We start from the raw sequence: 25,975 nt of genomic DNA, 5'->3' as shown, positions 1-25,975 counted from the left end.
GATTTTAATGCTGCTGATGAGTTTATTCCAGGAAACACGTGTACAAAACATCTAAATTTACAATATATAAAACTGGTATTTATATTAATTTCAATTAACACATTTAAAGCATTAACCAAATGAATTTAAATTGTGAATTATTAATCTTATTTGAGCAAGTAATACCCCCTTATAGAAGTACATGTGATCTGAGTGCATTTTACATCAATACTTACATTCCTTTTCTAATTTCAATATTTCAGAACCTTAAGCTCACATGTGCTCTCTTCTTCTCAAGTTGTAAAACAATCGGAAACCATTAAAATTGTAAAAGGTCACATATTGGTTTTATATCTTCAATACGATTACACCATTTACGTATTCACGGCGCAATATAACTGTTTTAACCTTTGTCTTAAAATCGAGTCAGTACCCTTGAGGCTGTTTCATAGTTTTTTGCTTGTTTACAATATTTTACTATTTATTTTCTTGTAACTCACAAATAGTTTGATACGTGATTAATCTATAGGGAATTTCATTAACCGGTTATCTGTAAAAATCACTGGTCACACTTTACTTTTTGCCACTGTTATTTTTTTCATTCATAAAACTAAAAACTTGCTGAACATATATATTTACAGGGGCGGATCCATATACTCTTAAAAGTATGTGTGCCAGTCGGGGTTTCTCAGAAAAAGTTGGGGTGTCAGGAAACTGTTCCCCAATTTACAATTGTTTGTCAATTTTACACATGAAAATATTCAATTTTCCAATAAAAAGAGGGCACCAACTCACTGCAGCCCCCTCTCCCCACTGGATTATAGTTGATGTGGAAAATGCCTTGAACAAAATTTAACGTACGTATATACTAAACATAAATCCCATCAAAAAATATACAACCAAAATTTCCTCATAAAATGCAAGACATAATAGTTTACCTTCTATACATACCAAGTTTCTGGAAATTCTGTTGGGTAGTTTTACAAGCTGATACAGTACTGATTTCAGTACGTGTCCAATTTCAAAGGGGCATAATTCCTATAAAAATTATACAATCAAAATTTCCTCCCAACTAAACATTATGTTCTTGCTAAATACTAAGTTCCATCAAATTCTGTTGGATATTTTTAAGATGACAAGCACAAATCATACACAAATATGCTGCGGATAATCGAATACTTCTTTGTCTTTCAATGATGACAAATAAAAAATCATCTAGAATATTATGAATAAACTACAAGGTCTAATACATGAAGTACAATTTCTCGTTCAAACAATTCAAAATCATGTTTTAATAAAATCAAGACCCATGTTTTGAATTTTTGCTTTTTGGGTTATTTTTCTTACACGCGCAACGAAACTAAGTTGACCCATATTTTTGGGTACTTTATTTGTTTAAACCGTTGCCTATTGAAAACTTGTTTGAACATTACATATTACCTTTTATAACTTTTTCTCTGTTGATGCGTCATGCAACTTCTAAAATATGATTTAATTTATGTTTATTTTTGTTCGTACTGCTTCTGCTCCACCTCTTGCTTTTAACAATTCACTCATTTCTCCTTGTACTAAGTTTCGTTCTCTCTCTTTATCACGTCTGCACTGTACTTTTGCACTTCTCTCTAAAACATGCTCACATGCATATCCTTCTCAATCACATCACTTTACTCACTGAAGAGGTTTACTTATCACTGTTTTTTGAAATTTTTGTACCAATCTCTCTTGACAAGCTTAATTTTCAAACCAAACTTCTCTTACATTGTACGATTTTTCCCTAGAACTAAATGAGAAAGAAAACATAGATGACAACGAAACTTTTGATTTGGAAAATTTTGTGAACAACTTACCGAGTGAATTGAACTAATTACTTAATACTCCAATCACTGAGGACGAAATAGTTAAAAATTAAAATATTAGAAATCTAAAAAATGGTAAAGCCTATGGATTTGATGATATTCTTAATGGATATCTTAAAAAACACTGTATACTTTAAGATTTTTAATTTAGTACTCGATACAGGTATTGTACCAGAACTCTGGTCACAAGAAATTATTGTACCTATTTATAAGAACAAAGGTTTGGTATCGGATCCGAATAGAGGAATTACACTAAATTCATGCTTAGGGAAAAACTTCTCATCCATTTTGAATGAAAGACTTACTAAGTTTTTTGATGAGATTGAGCTCTTATCTTAATCACAGACTGGATTTCGAAAGGGTTATTCTACTGTTTACTTCATTTTTGTGTAACACTCCCTTTTAGATATATTTTTCAAAAGGAAACAAACTATTTTGCACATTTGTTGACTTTAATCAAAGTGCTTAGGCACTGAGTCAAGGAAGACCTTAGATTAATCAAAAATATTATGTAACCAAATTGTAAGCTAAATAAACGGATCAAAACTTAGCCCTTTTAAAGAATAACCATTTGTTTTAACGCTGTGCATATTTATACAGTTCGTTTATCAATATATATTTTTGGATCTTCTTTTGTATTATTGCTTTTGGTATTTCTGGCAGTACACGTACGTTGATGTCCTAAAATTTATTAACACTTAAATCAGCATTTCTTACAAAATATGAATTCCACCGAGAATCACGGAGTATCAATATTCGATGAATTTTCAAAGTAAGAATGGATCCACACTTTGAAATTTCAGTTTTGAGATGCATGAAGTAGAAATGAATCCTGCACACAGGAGGAAATTGAACAAAGGTCTAATCTCAAGGGAGAAATGCTCACTTTGATGCAGAATCTTTTTGTAATAAATTAAAATTAAAATTCGTCTTTGTCATTGTTGTCTAGATTAGGCTATGGGTTTAACTCGTATTACCTTTCTCTAAGAATTTTCCAGTTCAAACAAGGATAAAGATCATTAAACTAAAAACAACTTTTAGCTCATAGATTTGAGCAATTTAAGATTCCAATTAAGTTGGGAAGTCAGTGGTGTAGAGATGTTGTGAATACAGGGAATATGATATCTTTATCACAAATGCATTTTGAGTATAAATCCATCTTTTTTTCTCTCCAAAACAAAAAAAGCAGGTAGTGAACCCATACCCCATGAGTACCACCTTTTTATGATGAATGACTATTGCTGAGTGTTTTATACCTGTCTGCCTTCAATGATGTATGTGCACTTCTTTCACTTTTTTCTGCATGATTGTTTCACAAATATGTTAAAGATTACAATATAAGTAACTCCTATGTTTTACAAATATATAAGTGCTAAGAAATCAGGCTTCATGTTTTTTTATAGTTTTTTATTCAGAGATTTTGACATACACATTTACAGCTGCTTCATGCATGTACCAGCACTTGAGAATCATGAACTTTGTTTCATGCTTAAATAGTGTCCCAGCACAAAAATGGTCTGTTTTACTTTTGCTTTCTTCTCACTTGATCTAGTGAAACCTCTAGTGATAACCACTGAAAAGAAATCATAACAGTGTCTGATGTATGCAAAATGTTACAATGAAAATTCATGATAAATACATGATAAACCTCCTCTTGTTGGGAAATATTGTTACATGTATATATAATTTCTGCAAATCAGGCAAAAATAAGGGTCGGGTGGTTATAACATTACCAGGTTTTTACTGGTTTTTAAACCACCTGGTCAATATTCCCACAGTGATCAATACTGGTGATTGAAATTTTGCAAACAATATTTCAGTCATTATTCATAGTTTTTGTCCTACATTAAAAATGTTAATATTGTATATATATCTACTACATTTCAGTGTTCTTAGGTTTTATTCTTTTAATTCCTCTATCAGCTGTATTAATTAACATTTCTATCTCTAAAATAATTCACATTTATCTGAAATAATATAACAAACTTAAATACTTTACATAAATGAACAGTGCATTTTATGAGCACATCTTTGTTTCAATAACTATTTACAATAGGTAATACAAGTAAGAGTAGAACAGGTTACTTTTCACGTGTCCTTGTTAAAACAACATCCCCTCATAACCAGGACGATAATAAAAAGTGGTTTGAAATGATGAGTTTAAAACAATAAATTAGTCATTTCATTTACCAGACAAAAACTTTCTAAATACAGAAAATGGAAAGATTGCTAAGGTTATTGCTTTAGGGCTTCTTCCATGTATGATTTTAGCTACCTGCTGATTTATAATGATGTTTGGACCCCAATTTCAAAATATCTGGATCAATCCCTGAATGTTGATTTATCTATGAGCAATTAATGTCACATTGTAAAGTAGAAAACAAATTAGATACATGTATTACTATATTACAAATATCATAATTTCATGTATGAAATCTTTAATTGATACTGTACTGCATATGCCAGTAACCATAGAGTACATGCACATGTATTTTTGAAGTTTTTAGTGTAAATGTCTTGTTCACAGACATATAAATGTAAACTGCAAATTTTGCAAAGAAATGACTACACTGTTCTACACTAGCAATAATAACATTATACCTAACACTAGTTTTGAACATCTTAAATAACTCTGTACATACAAATTATATGAATAAATAATGTATACCTTCAACACTTACCTAGTACATTGTACATGTAAGAATGTACATGAAAATCAGCTCTTATCTTGACCTACACTTAGAAATCGATGGTAAAGGAAAACTATTGACCAAACTTTACGACAAACGTGATGATTTTTCATTCAGAATTGTCAACTTTCCTTTCATCTGTGGCAACATCCCTTCGGCTCCTGCGTATGGAGTGTTCATATCACAACTCATACGTTATGCCAGAGCTTACCGAAACTACGCAGACTTTTTGTATCGCGCTAGAACTCTAACAAATAGGCTTCTGGAACAGGGTTATGTTGCTACAAGATTGAAGTCATCACTACAGAAGTTTTATGGTAGTCATCATGAACTCGTGGATCGTTATGGTGTATCCATCAACACCATGAAAACTGATTTATTCAACGGGTCATAGTTTTCCTTTCCTCGTTTGTCTACCCCGGACTTGACTTTTTATGAGCAACTCGGCGGGTGTTTCTAGAAAAGCAGAGGACGCTTACCCTACCGGTGCACCTGGTCCATGCTCCCAGTTTTTAGTGGAGTCCGAGTTGCTCATTTACTTTTGTTACTTTGTATGTATGATTTTAGTTACTTAAAGTTCTTTGTTGTGTATGTCTGTTTTCCATGTCTGGTCTTTGTCCCTGGATTACATTCTTTTGATTACCGCTATAACCTTGGTTCCCTTGATTACTCTTAGAAAAGGTCTACTTTTGGTAGCCTTGATATCCAACACATTTTCAATGCACTTTCATGGACACAGAATTTCTAACATATTGTGTCTTTCTTATGTCATGAAAATCCTGTTTCTTACTTTTTGATCTGCATTCTAAATAAATGTAGTTTATCTTGACAGTGTACTAAAAAAGAACCATATTAATAATCAGTTATGACTTACATGGATATAATACACAGTCATGTACATTGTATTACTATTTCTTTAAAGTTCCACACTGTATAGTACATGCCAAAATCTGTATCACATGCAGTACCAACAGGGGACTCCTATATCAACTCAAGGGTGGCTGGGTCACTGGCCCGTGGGGTGATATGGGTCGAGGGTTGATACTGCATATCAAGCAGATTTTTGCATATCAAAAATATGTAAAAAGGTTTTTTTTTATATTAAAAATCCAATTTGTAATATTAGAAAATGAATTTTTAATATTACAAAATGAATTTCTAATATTACAAAATGAATTTCTAATATTAAAAAAATATTTCTAATATTAAAAAAAAAATATTATTTTCTAATATTACAAAATATTGATTTTTGTCCACTTTGGCTTGCCATACATTACTTTATTTCACTTGATACCCCTCCCTATTGATAGTTCAAGATTATCTACTGAATGTGATGAATATGTCAAATGACCTCCTTTCATCCTTACCGTTGAAACAGACATTGTTTATGTCTCTGCTTTGAAATCATAATAGTTTAACAATTCTGTTTATTTTCTGTTATAAATACTTTATTGTTTGCTACGTGTATATACTTGTGTGTTCACCATTTTATCTTATTTATGTATATGTACATGTAGTAATTAACATATATGTACAGTAACAGTGCTTGTATTTTATGTACAGAAGTTAAATTCATTGGATCAAATTTATCACACAGGAAATTTTCCAATAAAAAGGAGGAGTGCCAACCCCGAACACCCTCCTCTGGATTCACCACTGTAATCTGTACTTACTACACAAAAAGTGTACATTGCATCTCCGAAAATCAGTCGTTAGAAGCTCCCGACATCTTCATTAAAAGGGTCAGATCTAGAGAAATAGATTGGCAAATGTCGATTGAGCTTACCTTCCTGCTAATGTTCGGGTCAATTTGACAAAATAGTCCAGCTCTCTAAGTCAAAATTTAAATATTTAATATTATATAATCATTGAAATCTTGCAGATTTACACATATTAAATAGCTTTAATATCGTTATACCCCGTACGTAAAGTAAGCATCACATATTTGATATGGATTATGATCGGCGGCGGAGCGATATCTTAATGCAAGGAGAATAACTCGCGGAGTGTTATTTTGATAGTTAAATGTTGAAATGTCTACCCTGGTTACGTAACTTGGTTGCCAACGATCTTTAAGTCAAGTTCAGTCTATAAATAGACTTCCTTGACAAAAAAGCATTTGACACAGTTTGGAGAGATAGTCTGTGGCTAAAAGTTCAAAAATCCAATGTAACAGGGAATATATTTTCAGTTATTTTCAATATGTATGAGAATATTAAGTCTTGTATTAGGCACCAAGGTAAACGCTGCATTTTTTAACTGTGGAGTTGGTGTTAGACAAGGAGAAAACTTGTCGCCTCTTTTGTTCTCATTTTTTTTCGAATGACAAAGACCAGACATGGAAAAAAATAAACACAAAAAGAACATAAAGTAACTAAAATAATACATAAAAAGTAACATAAGCAAATGAATGAATATATAGCAGGTGGTATATCCGCTGATGGTTAAAAGTTAAGTTGATTATTGAGTGTAAAAAGAAAAATCACTGAAATGCACCGTTTTTGGGGGGATTTACGGATAAATAATGTGTTGTTCTGCAGCAATTTTTTAAAATTAAAAATGAAAAAAGTGTAAGAATTAATTTAGCAAGTTCCCTTTACAAATCTGGAAATATGGTCTGAAATAGCTAATAAACGAGATCGTCCCATTCCAGAATCGGACGACCTGAATCGGAATAACGTGGAATCTCGCATTATTCCGATTAAGGACGCGTCCCATTCCGGAGTAGGCCACATTCCGGTTTCGGCCGTAACAAAAACATTAAATCTGTGCCGTCATTGTAATTGCAAGAACATATTGAAGCAGGTAAAAGATATAAAACACGAATCTGAATATTTTAATCATGTAATGCCACTACATACAGATACTAAAATGGAATAAACAGAATCGTTTAATGTTTCCAAACTGTCATAACAGGATAGCTCGTTTAAAGTAGCTCTTTTTACTCGATGGACGATCGATATATTGTGCTGCCATTTATGTACATATTTGTTCACTTTGAAATATTTATCTGATTTCAGCTTATCATTATTTAAAGATTTATTGCGTTAAATCAGTGAATAAAACCAGATACCTAAGATTACATATGATAAGAAAAAAAAAACAGACATCAAATTAATTTAGTCACACTTCCTTTTTGAATTGTAGTCATTTTAAAAGTTTCCGCCCATACAAATCTAATTATTTCAAGTTTAAGTACTTTGATGGTGTATATGGAATGCACCTTTTGAAAAACAAAGAGAGTAAAATAAAAACTTGGACTTGCGTTTTTTGACAGTTTGTACTTACATACTCTCCGCTGTATGAGACAGCATATCAACTCGAATTTGGAAAATTAAGTAAGCGTCTGAAGCAGGAAGGGAGATAATCGTTTCCTTCGTAAACATCCTCTGGATTCCGTATTGCTCAAATCTTATGTTCATCATCCTCTGTAACATTAACAATCTTCAGATTTTCTTATAAGTCCCAAACACAACACTTGGAGTACTATTTGACGGCTACGACAAAAAAAAAGAAAAAAAAAACAATAGACTTTTAAAAGTCTACAAAAAATGAATTAAATATTATTGAGTTCATAAAAAATTAGATTAAACAAAAAGTATGCACTCTGTATTCATTAGGTCTGAAAGACTGGACCCTGCCTAACCGCCACATGGTACATTGCACATTCACAACTTTTTCAGTGCCCCCTCGATAGCCTGTTTATCCGTAGCTATATCAAAAGTTATATTTGCTTTGATCGTATGATATAACGAGAAAAAATCAACTCATGGGCTTTTAATGAAAGATGAGGAAACCCTCACATCACAGAACAGGCTGTGGCTGACCCAAAACAACACTATACATTGGTACATATTTGCCATTATAGAGAAAAGTTAATGTGAACACGTAGCAAATCATACAGAGGCCAGAAATTCCTGACTTGGGACAGGCGCAAAAAAAAGAAAGAAATGAGGCGGAGTTAAAAACAAAACACATAAAAAGGCTAAAAAATATCCCTTGGACTTGTGTGATTATGTTCATACCTGTACAGTAAAATGAACGGCGTGTCCATTTTTTTTCATACCGAAGCTACACTACAAGTTTTAACATATACACGAAATAGCAATAGAACATGCTTACTGTTTGTAACAAATCGCAGTAACAATATTCTCTAGAAATGATTTTTACATAGAATAAACAAAAAATAAACGTTCAATAAGATAAAACATTTCAACAAAGTTCTTGCCTACTCTTTTTAGATATGTCAAATGATGATAAAGTAAAACTTACATCGTTCATTTTATAAGTACATTAATCGAGGCTGCCTTGTTCATGAGAAGTCATAAGAATACATAACTAAACCAAACTCCATGAATATATCAGGTAATTTAAGTACTCATTGTCTATCATGTCACGTATTTTGTAAACCAAAGGTCTTTTGCGTTGACAACTTTATAATGTGGGCAACCAATCTCTGTAAATGATATTTACATTACATAGTTTATGTGAAAATTCAACAAGAAGACATGCATCTTCCAAATGGTCATATAAATGAATTTTAACTTTTTTAGGCTCTCTTAGACAGAAGCCCACACTATCCTGTAACATCTACATACAATGTAACACTGTTTGAGGATAAATGTATGTATAATCTAACACCTAAGATATCCGAAAACCTTTCTTTACCAGTCACTTTTATAGTCCCTTTATATCAGTATTTTGAACCTTGTGATCTGTATCTGTAATATGAGGAAGGTGAAACGCTCCAGAATATTTTTTTTTTCCTTATGCATTTTTCTATAGTCATGGTCCGAAATGTCTTTGGGTCGAATTGTCCGATATTGATAAGATGATAACGTCATTTTCGTTAACATTCGGGTATTATGTTGAACCATCCGTAGAACAAAAGCTAAAATTCGATTTGTATTTAATCATAGAGGCTAGCTAATGTTTCCTAGACTGGTATGGTTCGTTGTTGCATTTGCTAATTGTCCATGGGCTGGGAGGGTTCACCATGCAACCCCACCCTTGTGCAAATTCCTGAGAAAACTGTAAAATCCTTTTTGAGTCATTCATTGTCGATCTTTAAAAATATGTGTACAATCTAACATATAAATGGTATAAACATTACATCAGAACAAAACAAAATGTTCCGTGGCATACAATTTACCACGTGCCATCTTTATCATAGAAACTTAATTTCTTAATGGGCAATCTCTTATTACTTGTTCAACGTGTCATAGTTTCCCTCTCTTCTTTCTTCTATCCCGGACTTGACTTTTTATGAGCAACTCGGTGGGTGTTTCGAGAAAAGCAGAGAACGCTTACCCTACCGGTGCACCTTGTCCATAATCCCAGTTTTTGGTAGAGTCCGAGTTGCTCATTAATCTTTGCTACTTTGTTTGTATTATTTTGGTTATTTTATGTTTGTTGTGTATGTCTGTTTTCCATGTCTGGTCTTTGTTGCTGGATTACATTCTTTTGATTTTCGGTAGAATCTTGGTTCTCTTGACTACTCTCTTATACATAATGATCTAAGCCAAAGGTTATCATTGCTCTCTACAAAATATTGTGTTACGCATGGCAATTGTCGTTGCCAATACATTTTATTAGGCATAAAAATGATTTAAACAAAACTAGATCAATGTTTGAAGCATCGTAAGCTTGAAACATAGTATAAACCTCCCATTTGCACCATGTACCACCCCCATTCCCCTTCTCGATTAACCCCATTCCTACCCCACAAAGAAAAATTACCATTCCCCATTTAAAAATCACCATAGAATCCCAATTACATGTTTCTTTAGCATTTCATTTATAATTTAAAATTAAATTTCATACTTTTAAAATTCTTCAACATCTACAGAGTTGAATAAATTAAATATACTTTTCAATTAAATTAATATTTAAAAAACTAACTTCCCCAATTATTATCATTCAAAACCACTTATCTTCATTCATTATTATTATCCAACCAATTTCCCCATGCCCCATTCCCCATTCCCAATATATCATAGAATGGGAAGTTTATCTTTTGCAAGTACTGCTTTACAACTAAATGTAAAATAAAATACAAAAATGCCGTTTTTCATACCATGGGAACATAACTTTAACACTAAATGCATTAAATCACATATTAAAAAGCAGAATTAGAAAAATTGCAATATGTTTCCTGTGTTCTAAATTGAAGCATGTGTAAAAAAAGCATGAAAATGTACAATCGTACAATCATACGAAATAAATACGTTAATAATTTACGAAGTTCTATGGCAAACAGTTGTTAACAAAATATTTGTTTTAAACTTAAATAGCTGTCATTGTAAGAATCATGCAAAATTTCAAAAATGTGATACACCCCAAAAAAGGCTACATATTTTTATTTTTATAATTAAGTTGCTTTATGGGTCTATACCATGAAATGTGTAATTATTCATTCATGCTGCCTGCCCTTAGGAGATAATCCACATTATCTATATAATAGATTCTATTGTATTTGAGTGTCATTTACAGAGTTATCTCCCTTAATTTTGAAATATACAGTGCATTCTATATAATGTTTATCTCCTATGAGCATGGGTTATATGAAAAACCACATGACATTTCAAACAAAATATAAAAAATAAAAATATGTAGGCTTTTACCCATGAATCACATTTTGCATGATTCTTAGCTCGAGTGCTATTTAATATGTTTACTTTGAATAGATTGATTAGTCATAAAGGTATGTTTTCGAATTATGTGAAAAACATGTAAATATATGTTTTGATTTTTTTTGGTAAATCACCAGACCATGACATCATCAGACCATGACATCACCAGACCATGACCATGTTATTTCACGAGAACGGTCTCATTAGATAACAAAGGAAGTGGTTTTTTATAGAGCAAAGATCACAATATGGGCAACGAAAACCTCTGAATTACTAATAAATTATGGCGCTTAATTACAAAATAATAAGTTTGGTAATAACACACAATGGAAAATTATGATAATTAGGCATCACTTTGATGTATCCGGAAGTAGCATATTATATATACACTGGTATTCTGTTTTTATGCTATCAGTTGTAAAAATTCATTAACAATATAAACAACTGGGGCACAGACTGGCATTGCCCGAGGGGCAAGTATGGACGCAGACTGGTATTGCCCGAAGAGCAAATTTGAACATTCATACGATTTGTCTTGAACGTGTTTGCATTGTCTAGAAAACTTCTCCATTTATTGATATCTATAATTAAATTATACTCATGTTGATAAATATCCATTAAGATGTGTTACATTACATCTAAATGGGGAACAAATTCCACTATGGATTGCATAAGACAGGTCATATACATATTACAATGCTTTTTCCTTGATGGTAAAACTTGCATTGTCATGTTAAGGATTGGCCATTTCACTTTATACAGATACGCTTGATAAAATTCTGGACTCTCATTTCTTTAGATTAACAGAAATCTACAGTGTGGTATCTGTCAGTTACATGGATGGCCTTTTTTTAAATGGTAGGGGCCATAAACTCGAAATCAAATATGAGCATTTCTTTAGTAGTTAGTAAAATCATATCAAAATTTGAAAACAACTGATCAACCATAACTATAAAGTCATCGCACGAAAACCAAGTGAATATGGACGACGACACGAACGCCGCCGACGGTGATGCCGCTGTCAGCACCATGCCAATATACAATGTTTTGCGGTGACACTTATATTAAATATATACATATATATAGGCTAATTCGGGGTATTGGGATTGCGCCATTTTTAATTCCCTAAAAAGCCAGTCAATTACTCTTCCTTATGACCAACTTGGTAGTGTGTGATTTTTTTTTTTTGGTAAAAATTTACATCCAGATGGTCTTTGTTTTTACATTAGTTCTAGTTAAACAGTTCTCTAGCAAAGGAAAATAAAACTGCATGATGGAAAAAAAACCCACTTACAGTCATGTACTCAACATATAACATTCGAAATTCTTATGAAACAAAAGTCCAATATCGGTATATGAAGGACTTTCAGACTAAATCCATCGATACTGTCTCACAGTGAACACTTTAAAATCAATATTTCAAATTAATCTTGTATCAAACAATTTCAATCAACTTCTAAATAGCTATATACATTTGTAGCCTGAAAAATGTTTCTTTGGACAAAAACTGTATACTATAGTACTTGTTTTGCAGCTGTATAAAATATATCCAGAGGCACTGCCAGTATCGTTAGGTTTCAGAACCAACGTACATGTACGTACATTCAGCATTTCAAAACACTATCACTAACTTTTCTTCAGAATCTCTATTTCATTAAATCCTGTAAATCTTCAAACTTTAATAAAACTGAGTTATTTTTACATGTGTAGTATTAATGTCTTGATACTAAACAAAACCTTCATCCTTTTAAGCGCCGAATCCCAAAAGAGATTTGACCGTGGCCTAAGTCTAAAATTATTACAATATATATAGTTTTTTAGTCTTTGCTTATTTAGTTTTTATTGTATACTGAGTTTGGTGTCACTATAATGACTTCATTTCAAAAGTTTTAAATAAAAATAAATCCCTACCTACCGACTCTACAAAATTTCAGAATGGTGAACTTGATTTTTTTCGGCCTTGGAGATTTCTCATCAATTGACTGGCATGCACCAATAAGCTGACTTACCTATCTGTCTTACATGCACTTGAAACTTTTGATATCTAGACCTAGGAGTCTAAGAGATGCCCTAGTAAGCCAAAACAAACAAAAATGAAAAAATAATTAAATGAAATAAAATAAACACGTGCCAGTGTGATCCATGTAGAAATAACAGATGCAGAACCTGTACACAGATACTGCAAACCTAATTATTGTTTTGAAAAGCCTTTGCAGTTGAAGTGAACACACAATTTTTGCATTTTACAACGTGACTTGCAAAACTGAGAGCACCAAATACCTTCTCCAGTGCCGATGGTTAAAAAAAAATAAAACTATAATATTCTTCGTGAAAAATCTTGTATCAAAACACGAGAGGCTTTAGTGTTATTTTGAACTTCATGTTACATAAAATAAGTTATGTATATATGTACAGTACGAAAATAAATGCAAGTAATGACAATAGATAAAATTGTGAGAAAAATTTCATTCTGAATTACAAAAATTACATAGACTATGTTGAGTTGTTCTCCATTGTAACAACAAATTTCGTTGTTGGTATTTTATATTGTAACGACATCAATCTAAAACATTTCAATCTGTTTTTCTTGTGAATGTTCAAAAATAAATTTGTAAACATATAATATATCATTGTCATTAAACATTGGAAGATCGAAGTCTCTTATCCATTTAAATACCTCAATCGGAATTTCTCTTCTCATCAACATCAAACAGCGATAAATATAAACTTTTATTCGTGAGTTCAGCAAGATCTATTACTTTCCCTTACATTATAAATTGATGTCTTTAATGTTAACGGTAGATTTTACCGATTTTTCCGATTTTAGTATCTTAACCAATCTACTGGGAATGGATCTCTTAATAATATTTATTTCTGAAATCAGTTCGATTTTTGATTTTTTTTCAGTTAATTTAGAACTATTTCTCGCTAAATATCAAAATATCACCTTTCACATCAAGAATTTCATTTACAAATAAGATATCACTTTAATGCAACTAGTAAATGCTAATGTTTTATTATTATTGTTGATAAACTTATTATTCCAAATCATTTGTTTCCTAATGTACACAGAAGTATATGGTTCGCTTGTCTGCCCGCCTCCAGATTACCTCCAATAATAGAAGATTGCTCTATAAATATCTTGAATACCCTTGAGAAAATAATTTTCTTTTGCGTTTTTTTTGTTAATCATTTACATTTTTAAAATACTTGTCAATCTATTGGTAAATTCACAATATCGATTACCTTTAAGAATAAAGTTACTTATTTCCAAAATCCTCCCTGTCAATGTGGTACCTGTCCTAAACTTAATAAATACACTTTGATGGTTATTGCAGTCAATAATGGCTTATTTATTTTTACAATTTTCAAAAAAGGAACAAAACGACTTCCTACTAAAATCGTATCAATTATGTTTGTTCTCGTCCATAAATCGCCAGATATCAGCCATGTTATTACTCTTTAGAAGACTCTTGTTTGATCTCGTTCTTACATCGCCTTATACCAGCCATGTTATTAGTCTTTAGAAGACTCTTGTTTGTTCTCGTTCTTACATCGCCTTATATCAGCCATGTTATTACTCTTTAAGACAGTCTTAAGAACAGGTATAGCGTCATACTTCTAAGATCTAGAGCTCTTTCTGTCTAGATTTTTTAAACATTCATTAAAATCTTCCGCAACAATTTGATTACCTACCCTTGATCTTGTAACATATAATCTACATTCTTGAAAACAGTATTTCTGCTCGACTTGCAATTTGGTGCATATGGACATGACAATGAAAAATTCAGTCATCTTTTCTCAATATTCAGTGAAATTAGCATTCCTTCTTCATCCATGGTATAATTGATCACTTCATGATTTAATGATTTTTAATAGATATAGCAACCCTCTACTGGATGTATTCCAATGACTACATTATAAATCAAAATCTGTTTTATTTCTAATTTCTATTTCTACATGTATGTCTTTATCATTTTGTAGAAAACAAGAAAATTAAACTTTTTGCGACTTACTCAACTCTATGACTTCGATTTGGTTTTGATTTCAAACCATTTACATTTAAGCTACATACATTAATCACGGAATATGTAATTGATTTTAAAATAAAAATTGCTATGATCATAGCATTATCTCCATGCGTGTAAATTACGAATACAAATAAAACTACTACAACATCATAAAAGTACAAACGACCTATACATAAGTTACATTGTTCAAACATTTTAAACATATATTCAGAGACTGGTTTGACCTCTTGACCAGTCCATAGCCAACAATCAATTAATGGTCACGTGAACAAGGACATAATAGTTATAGGACCATGCTGTATAATGTAAGCATTTCAAATTGTTTTGAAATATCTAAGGCACTATTCATTTTCAATGCTTTCCCCATATCCCATGTATTAATTCGGTCCAATTCTGTTTAATAACCCCTCAAATTTCTAAAGAGATATACTGTTATTTTAAGAAATAAATCACGGAAACTCCATTTTATCATTGTTTTACCACGGACTAGCCATTTTTATCGCATTGTTTTACCCCGAGCGATAGCGACATAAATAATCAACCCGTGATAAAACGGTTTCCGTAATTTATTTAGATTCTAATAGGACTAGTTTCTTCGTAATTTTGAATAGACGAAGCCTATGAGTTGCACGAAATGTTGGACATGTGTTTACACTTTTTGTTACCATGGTGTTGTCTAAAGAGCTTTGAAGCACGTCATAATAGAACTTGTTTCACCACGTCAGATCCCTGTTCGTCATTATATTATTTATATTCAAAGCCACAATTCGTGTGAGACCGTTAAACACATGCCTCGCAAAACCTCCGCCAAAATTCTACAATACCAGGTTAGTTTATACAAATCAAAACGTATGGTGACCAAAGCTATTCTATTACAAATAAAGAGGTTAAACAATATATACAAAACATTCATTGGCTTCATTTTAACAATTGCTGCATATGCTGAATGGTTATAATTTTTTTTTATAAAATCAGTCCGATTTTATTTTCATTGAAATTGATTTTAAAGAAACTCGGTCTCTAAATGGCATATATAAGATACTTCCGTACAAGCCATTAACATGAACTTGTGAACAGTCCCTGAACCACCAACCCCTCCCCTTCCCGAAGCACCAGTTGAACATTGTCCTGGGAGGAGGTTTCGATCGTTATCTCGATCTCTAGTTGAGAATTCCATGCCATTTAAAGACTGTTGTGGTTTAATGGAAACCATAGCATGACCTGAAATGTAAACCCGGTGAAATATGTGTAAAGTAAATATTAAATGTTCCATCCTTAAAATATTAAGATACGGATGTTATATTTTTCGGTCTACAAAAATTGACCTCAATCACATAGCAGGTTATTTTAAAGTGCGCACCATGAGCATTGAGGTTATTTCAAATAGTATCATTTGATAAAAAAAAAGACAAAATATCATAGTCATTCCCTATGATTTAATTTATATTCCAAAGTTCAATGACTAAATCATAAAAAAATAGTTTCATAACGTCACTGTCATAACAAAATTTGGTCTATGATATGAAAAACGAAAGTTTTGATCCAATCAGAAACCATGTATCCTCTGAAATTAAATTATTTATATTTTTAAAAAATATATATCAGGGAACCCAGTGGTAATTCACTGGGCTGAGACAAGTGCATCCCCTCCCCTATATTTTTCATATACTCAAAAAACCTAATGTAACCCAATGTCTAGACGTAGAAAGTCTAGACATTGGGTTACATGATGATACATGTATATATTTAGTTTCTTTATAATTGATGTCTAAGAAGACTTAGCCGCTCGAACGACTGAGTCACAACAATCCCGGCTTTTTGACCCAATGTGGTATAAATACAGGCTTATACTGAAAAGAAACCTCTCGAATGACAGCCACAAAAATCTCCGCTTTTTCACCCAGTGTATTACAAATATAGTCTTATACTAAAAAAAAGAAACCATTCGAACGACTGAGTCACAAAATTCTCGACTTTTTGACCCAGTATGGTACAAAAGTAGGCTTATACTAAAAATCCAAGAATGCTCTTTTGCCAAAAATTAATTCGGTATAAACGTTCATGAAAATCATCATGAAGTTGATGAGTGGGAAGGGGTGTACAGTGGACCATGGACTAGTATTTCTGAGTATCTGTAACATTGTTTTAATTGTTGTATGACATGTATGGTGAACATTTGCCAGTAAACTGTTTATCTGATATTCTGCCCGAGCATATCACTGACAACCATTTATTATGCAAATTCACGCTACACATATTCAGTTTAAGAAACAAATTCAGCAGTCCTTTTCACAAAAAAATCGTAAGTGTAAAATTAGTCGTAAGTTATGACGTCATAGTAAGTATTGTGACGTCATAACTTACGACAAATTTTACAGTTTAGATTTTTTGTGACAAAAGGCTACAGGTCTTTAATTTTTATTCATGATATACAATTGATTGAAGATGTTATGATTTTTATCTTACCAGCATTCCCACTGTAATTCCCGAAACTTAGTATATAATTTGTAGACTCGCCGCCAATTCTGAAGTTTTTGTATTGAGCATAAGCAGTGATACCATCAAAGTCCTCCATGTCAAACCGCAAGGTATAATTTTTCAAGTTAGTAAGTGTATGTATATTGTCGTTAACTGTTGATATGACGATACATGATGTCAGCTAATTACAACAGAAATAACGATATGATGAATAAAGTACAAATATGATAGTCTAAATCATAAATTTTTCGCGCTATCTTTTTGTCGAGATTTCTTCAAATTATATACTTTCTCACAGTTTTGTAATCGCGATCTTTTTCAAATTCATATACGGTTTTATTTTGAGTAACAAGTAATATAAAAAAAAATATTAAACTGTCGCGAACTGTGTTCAGTTAATCCATGTTTAAAATACATTTTAACTGAAATCAGCATAAAGGAACCGCTAAATAGTGTCTGGTTTGCATTTTTTTATTGATGTGGGTTTTGTTCAAAAGGTTTCAATTGAATTGGAAAACTTTTCGAGGTGAACATTATAATCATTAGTCGTGTCAAAAAATAATGCTCAGTACTCTTTGAGTTTGAAGAATTTTATACAGATTTACTAACGGAAGGTTAACACTTTCATACATATTAAATACAAAAATCGATAACGGACAGAACAAATGACAAAATCTACCGCAATAAATATATATATATGTAAATGTAATAAATACCAAGCCAGTATTCTTTATGCTTGTTCCCAAAGCCTGTTTTATACTCCGCCCATCTAACATTGAAATCAGTTGTCCCATCCACTCGTCTCTGTATAATCTTTAAAGATAGCAATGTTGCAAAGAATGCATATCATGTACATGTAAATTATTTGGATAAGGAGTTCTATTGAGGAAAACACAGGACCTCCAACGGTCAAGGAAATTCCTTTTCTACCAGAAATTGCCCTTCGCAATCGCGAGTCGAGACTCTTCCATGTAAGACGAGTTTACACATGCTTAATTTTAACTCGAATTCTCTTAACCAATAAAACTTAAAATTGGCAGCGTCATAGATATATTCAAAACAAAGGAAAGAGAAATTTGACGAAACTATATACTATGTTTTCAGAAATGACGGCGCTCCCTAGGAGAAGCGAACAAAATATACAATCGGGTTAAGAGAAATTCTTGGTAATTTGATAGTTCTACCATGCTCCACTCGTGAAAAAGACTTGAATTTCTCCAAATCTGCTTTTGCCGAAAAAAAAATGCTCACCTTTCTTCAGTAAATGAGGTCATCATGGTTTAAAGTGGGGTTTTTGCTTTTTAATTTTTATGTGTTCTTGTAAGTCTTTTTGTAAGGATCACTATTCGTTTGTTAATCGATATTATTATTGTTTATCTCCTATATTTCTGTTGTGAATTATTCGTTTTGTTAACGATGAAAAAGAAAATATAAAAACGTAACATTGATTTTATTCGTATCGCAAATACACATGTATTTGTGAATATGTTGCCTGTGATTCTAACTCAAGCGACAATAGATTATGTTAGTAACATCTACAATTGATATGTATGACACAGACATGCATTAGGAGTCTTTTTCGAAAGCATTCTTCTCATAAAAGTAATACCCTTAAGAAATTTTTAAAATTCTAAATTAAGTTATATATATTAAAAAAAAAAAAAAAAAAAAAAAAAAAAAAAAAAAAAAAAAAAAAAAAAAAAAAAAACAAGACACCTGGAAATAAACAAATAGCTATTATACATTGAATGGCAATTTTAATTAGATTTATGTTTTAATTATTGTATTTATCAAGTCCTGACTTAAAGGTTCATTTTCTAATATCCTTCTTAAACGATCAAAAAGCCTTAACATCATTATGATGAAAACTCATTTTGGGGTTCTTCAAAAAATGTTGCATTTGTCCTAATAGGTAATGGTTTTTTGGTGGCCAGCACTTTTTGCACGTTGGCCACAACAATTTTTTTAAAAAGATAAACTGGGAGTGCAGTGGCGACTGAAACTTGAAAATACATTTGATAATTTTTTATATCCCGTTATCATCTTTATATTATGCCAAAAAATAAAATAAATGGATAAAAAATTTGAAAAAAAATAAAAGAAACAGTCATAACATTTGCTCGATTACCTAAATGCGAAAACTACCTTATAATGCTAAACTGAATATTTATCCAAATATATCCGTGTACAAGACATAGCCTTTCTAACTTAAAGTTACTACATATCTAAATTTAAATATAAAAATATAAAATCCTTTTTTCCAGTGTTTTTAATTGTGAAACAAATTTTGTTTGAAGCCGGTCATATACCTTTTGAGAAATTCATTCTAGCAATCAATTAAATAAAATCTCAATCACAAACGTAAAAAAACAAAAACAAATAATTAAAAAAAACAAACAAACAAACAAACAAAAAAAACAAAAAAACAAAAAAACGTGTAAATTTACGATAATTTTGTAATGTGTTTGTTCGGGCAATGTGTTGTTCATTGATATGAATTATTTTACCGTCCAGCAAAAGTCGCATTGCAACCTCATATCACAATACACATCCATCTGAAGGTTGGTTGATGGATGAATTTTGTACACGTCATTGTCACTTCCGGGTGGTAGGTCATTACAGTCCGTTGGTCTGATAGATGACAACAAATCTAAAGTACACATATAAGTTAAGTTATAAAAGTATGATATTTTTGTTTACAGAATGTGTATGATTACGAGATTAGAAATTTATAAAGAAAACCATCATAATAAAAACATATAGGTGTCGCATTTTTAAAGCACATTCTTTCAACTCAAGTGGGACAATTACAAGTTAATATAAAAAACAAACAAACATACAAAACGCTTTATTTAAAACGATAAAAAAAAATCCTGCCGTCCTTTTCACACAATTTCGTACATATTGAGCGTAAAATTAATCGTAAGTAATAACGGTAGATTACTTTGATCAATTATCACGTCATAAATTTGAACTAATTCAACATCAAGGAACTTTTCTGCCAAAAAAAAAAAAAAAAAAAAAAAAAAAAAAAAAGCAAACAAACAAACAAAAATCCGACTTTAATCACTTCAATAAAGAACATGTTACGTCTGTTGTTATAACCACCAACGGCGATTACTATTACTGGTTTTGTCTAACTATTGATTGTTTTATATAAGTTGTTACAATATCAAGAAAAATCTAAGCTATTGTTTCCTGTTTATTCCACTAACTAGCCAGGAAAAGTAGTCATCTGTAATATATAATAATAGGATAATTAATTGGAAAGAGTGAATAACCAAAATATGATCACGAGTGCCGAAGAACGTGATTTAATGAGTATGTGGAACTTGTTCCGGGCACGAGTTAAATCTTAATGCGTTCTTGGCACGAGTGATCATATTTTGGTTATTTATGATAACCATGATTATCCTATTTATTATATAGATTTCCTCCATTAATCATCGTTATTTTCAACATAAATTTTAAATTTTCTGAACGGCGGATTGATATTTGTTTGTGACGATTTGGTGGGAGAAAGCACGAGAGTAAAATTACCGAATTTATTTCACAGTGTGAATTATCGAACAAAAATAGACTGCTATAGCAGTTAATCACTGCTATCTATATAATTATAAAATGTAAATGTTTGATGTATTCAAAATATTCTTTGTAGACAAATTGATTCAATAATGGGAGGTATATTGCTTACAAATTTCCTTCTAGCGGTTTAAATGAGTAACAACCGTCTACAAAATAGAACAATGCGTGACATATATGATCTTTGTTGGTTAGATTTAGTAGGATTATCTATAGATGGCTTGCTAAAACTAATGAAAACGTATTTTTACAGTCAAGAAGTCTGTACTTGATTGAAAGAGGGTTTCCAGTTTTTACAATCAATTGGAGAAATCCAAGGTTATTAATATTGATTATATAGGAGAAAATTTGGCACTTTGTGTTCGAGAAATCTCGGGTGTTCGAGCAATCTGAGTTCGAGCGAGTGAAGTTCGACTGTATATCACCATTCACATATCTAACTTAAAACGTATTAACCTATTTCTATTCCAGCTACGATGTCTATTATCAAACTCAAAGACTGTAATGAATTACCACTTGGCTGCGTCAGTGATGTATACACAGTATATCCGACAAATAGTCATCAAATTGATGCTTTTGCGACATGAGATTGGAATGTCAAGTTGGATGGACGGTTTGCTTATTTCTAAAACTTGTTTTTGATCATTTTATTATTGTCAAAAGACGAATGATTTAAGTTAAATACAAACTGATTTTTTTTATAATTGAAAAGATTTTCATCTTAAAAGAAAACGGACGACTATGAAATTTTACTGAATCATTGTCTCATTGTGAGATATATTACAATTGGACAATAATTTGGTTAAAAACTCGAACAAAAGGTAAAAGCAACAATAGCCCCAGCGCTATAAAAGTTAAAACAATACTTATTTTTTTAAATATTTTTAACTTTCATTGTTACTCCAATCCAAACCTTTGAAATTAATGAAGTCACACATACTTAAAAATCTTTATTTCATATTTAAGTTTTGTGGCGCTAGAACCTGGAACCCTTTAGACCAATGGTCCACTTATATTTCCGCTAAAGCTGTAATTTAAGACCTGATTTACTATTCATTTTGTCATACTTTCAAGATATATTTTATATTTACCTGATACTTTGGTAACTGCTTAATATATTATTCAGCATATAATTAAAACGTTTAAAACTTTTCTTTTATATCAATTTTCCATATTTTGATTATTAATTTAATACCATGATCATATTCTGCTCTATCACGAAATTTAGGAAGAAGTATTTTTTTTTATCTATTACACTCCCGTGAAAATGGGACATTCAGTATAATAAAGTGAATAACATGTAACTGTAAATGTAAAAAATCACATTTTGAAATAATTACAGCTTAAATGTACCAAAGCACATGTTATATATCCCTAATATCTACTGCAGTGTAACATACAACCGATTTCGATGTAAACTATTATTTAACATGATTATTAATATCGAAATTCAACTGGAAAACCGAATACATATCTTAATATAACAGTCAAACTAATACTAGTTTAACCAATATGATACAATAAAAAACCGGAATATGTGAATTTCAGTATTTCCCAATCTGATTTTTACACTTATAAATGCATTTCAATATATATTATTTACACGATTGTAGTTTACAACTATATTCAATACGTAAGCAAAGTCATGAATGAAAACATTTCAATAAATAATGCCCTAGATTTTGATTTAGGCTAACCTTTTACAAAATGATATACGTTACAAATCCTAATGAGATGATTACACATAAATTAAGTATACTTCACAGGTAATACAGAGAAGAATAGATGGGTCAACAGATGTTCCCTGGATATCGTACAAATCAGGATTTGGGAATAAAAACATGGAGTACTGGCTATGTAAAATTTGTTCATATTCATTTGTAGATAATTAAATGTTATTAGCCTTTTGATTGGTTAGTTCGCCTTTGGGCAAGATAGTTAATTTCGCATAGACTTAGTACTGTGGGTTATTAACTTCAATTGGTCTGCAGTTCATGATTCAAATATTTTCAACCTTGATAAGTCTTTGGTGAAGGAACACATTGAATTCTTTACTGGAATCGCTTAGAATTAAAATCATATTGACTTGTTTTTATTGTTGACCAAGTTTTATTTTGCATAACCAAGGTATGACCAGTATATGCAGTTCGTGAAGCATCAACTGCCACACAATTGGTAGTTTCACATAACTGGAAACAAATAAAGAAAATCATGAATAAACCAAATGCATACATAAAAGAGTTATTATTGCAATGCAGTTTTAACAATGAATATAAAAGCTTTGGTAGTTTGGACTTTTTTGTAGCATATCAAATAAATTGTGTGTTAACGATAAAGCTTGTAATCAGCAATGCTCCAAAATATGATATATTGCGTATTCATATTTTGATTTCTTTCACCTGTTGAAAATGATTAGAGATCGGTGTGGAAAGGGAATGAAAGATTTTTTTTATTCAGTTAATAAGTCACTATGTTGAAATACGAGAAAAATTGTATAGCTGGACCTGCCAAATGTTCATAACATACTATCCTAGTTATTTAAACTGATACAACAGTTTGCAACATTTATCATGCTAGAAAATGTTTTTATGTATTGTTTTTTAAAAGATGTTCAATATGTTATAAACGGCATTTATTATTTTTTTTCTGCCTTTACCGTCTACCCTGGACTTGACTTTTTATGAGCAACTCGGCGGGTGTTTCTAGAAAAGCAGAGGACGCTTACCCCACCGGTGTACTTGACCCATGATCCCAGGTTTTAGTGGAGTCCTAGTTGTTCATTTGCTTTTGTTAATTTGTATGTATGATTTTAGTTACTTCATGTTCTTTGTTGTGTATGTCTGTTTTCCTTGTCTGGTCTTTGTCTTTGGATTATATTCTTTTGATTACCGCTATAACCTTGGTTCCCTTGATTACTCTTTTACAATTTTCTTCATTATTATAAACTTATCAATTGTTAAACGTTTTAAATCTATTCTATAGCTTTTAGTTGTGGGGATATAATGACCAATGTCGGAGAGTGTCTAAAGGTGACCTAGGACGCTAATTATGTTGTAGCATCCTGGGGTGCTTATCATTATGCGGTTCATTCCACTTCAACAATAGATTCGTGTTCTATTTTTGGTTTGTCTTAAATAATGAACCAGACAAACCGGTAATATAATTAGGGAATTGTTGGTTCGTACCGGTTTATAGAAAACAATCCTGGCTATTTTTTGTGAAGTGTACATTTTGCACATTTTAAAATTTTTAGTATGTTTTCCTTAATAAAATGTTACAGAGCAAGCATTTTAAACAATAACTGCAATCAATTACATTGCATTTTTTTCTACAGGTAACGACAATTTAAACATCCTTACGACTTCTAAACAGTATATATTACGATTTGACATGGAGGATTTTGATGGTATCACTGCTTACGCCGAATACACACATTCAAAGTTGAAGATGAATCTGAGGATTATAAGTTAAGCACTGGAGGTTACAATGGAACTGCAGGTAAGACTTACCCTAAAACAGTTCAAGACAACAAATAAACTATGGAACTAAATTATCTGTATGTCGGTAATGAAAACTCATAATCTCTTTACTATGTCTTGCCTTCATAAATGTTGCTGCTAAGGTAAAATTATATATGTGCTTTTATTGGCAAACCGAAAATAACAAAATAACTTGCATAGGTAGAACGGTTATATTTTTCCCATAGGCGACAATATTGAATTCACCCCTTTAAAACAATGACGGAGCTGTAAACTGACTCTTTTACAGTTATATTTCCATGGAATAACCAACTCTTTTTCTTCTTTTTAAGCAGATGATGTATGGGTTCCATTTTTCCATAATTATAATTTTCATATAAGATGGTTTTCCAAAATCATAATACATTTTTTTTTAAGTTGATAATATTAGTCTTGAATAAATATTGACTGTACTATAATATATTTCATTGTACTAAAACAGTTACTCTATATGGGATGTTTGTTCATCACCTTTGTTGTGCATGTGTGATACAGCTCTTGTATGAGAGAAACGATCACCTTCACGTTCACCATTCCCCATTGCCTCATTTCCATGTTCAATTTCTCATCTACTAACAACACTGCCTCATACACAATATCGACGCACTTTATATGTAGATGCATGCTCTGAAACATAAATAGCTCAAAAGTGCTTTGTCGGATGTTACATATTTTGGAAATTACGCGTGTAGTTACAAACTTTTCACGCAGGCGCACAGCGTGTTAAATGAAGTCTCTTATATTCACTTTGGTCAAAACATCAGCGATATAACAACGTAGCAGTGTATTGTCAACTGTTACATTCTAATGTTAATTGATTCAAATAGCTCCTAGCTCATAGACAAAGCCTGTCTACATGTAAAAGGTTATTTTAGTACATATTTTTGAATCAAGTTCTATACCCTTGGTTCCCTTGATTATTCTTATACATAAATGTGATTTAAAACTTTTTTTTAATATTGATGTGCTCCATTAACTATTCCCTATTACCCCACTCCCAAAAGCTCCATGTCCTTTCAAAATGATGAAATGGATCATCCAATGCAAAAATCTATTGCTGCCAAAGTTAAACGTTCAATTAAATACGGTTTTTGGGTACATCCTTACATGTAAATGCAAATGTCACGGCGAAATACATGTGCACTTCTCCTTTAGTAAAGAGTCGAGTCCTCTAAATTTTTTATTGAAGAAACTACTGCATAAACTGAA

At 31.5% G+C, this 25,975-nt stretch overlaps 1 protein-coding gene and 1 long non-coding RNA gene across 2 annotated transcripts; both read right to left on the bottom strand.

The window, feature by feature from the left end:
* Positions 1-3,234: 3,234 nt before the first annotated feature.
* LOC148604993 (uncharacterized) lies at positions 3,235-8,869 on the bottom strand. The gene is made up of 3 exons (XR_015916187.1): positions 8,798-8,869; positions 7,814-8,022; positions 3,235-3,408 (listed from the first exon to the last, which is right to left on the bottom strand). It is a non-coding gene; the product is annotated as an uncharacterized LOC148604993 (long non-coding RNA).
* A 7,322-nt stretch (positions 8,870-16,191) lies between these two features.
* On the bottom strand, positions 16,192-25,307 carry LOC148604992 (fibrinogen-like protein 1). The gene is made up of 5 exons (XM_088547534.1): positions 25,238-25,307; positions 20,174-20,316; positions 18,383-18,479; positions 17,655-17,819; positions 16,192-16,409 (listed from the first exon to the last, which is right to left on the bottom strand). Exons 1-5 carry the CDS (start codon positions 25,305-25,307, stop codon positions 16,192-16,194), a joined length of 693 nt encoding a protein of 230 aa, XP_088403660.1.
* Positions 25,308-25,975: the final 668 nt, after the last annotated feature.

The sequence above is a fragment of the Perna viridis genome, chromosome 10, assembly GCF_037379345.1.
Source record: "Perna viridis isolate PV_CMFRI_1.1 ecotype Kerala chromosome 10, ASM3737934v1, whole genome shotgun sequence".
Lineage (NCBI taxonomy): Eukaryota > Metazoa > Mollusca > Bivalvia > Mytilida > Mytilidae > Perna > Perna viridis.
Note: the sequence above shows the minus strand (reverse complement) of the source record. Positions and strands in the feature narration are given on the sequence as shown.

Coding starts and splice junctions, on each gene's coding strand:
- LOC148604992 (XM_088547534.1), bottom strand. CDS start 25,307: ATGGGGAATGGTGAACGTGAAGGTGATCGTTTCTCTCATACAAGAGCT. Junction 20,317..25,237: donor ATCACACATGCACAACAAAG/GTGATGAACAAA, acceptor TGTGTACTTTAG/ATTTGTTGTCATCTATCAGA. Junction 18,480..20,173: donor AATGCGACTTTTGCTGGACG/GTAAAATAATTC, acceptor CTATCTTTAAAG/ATTATACAGAGACGAGTGGA.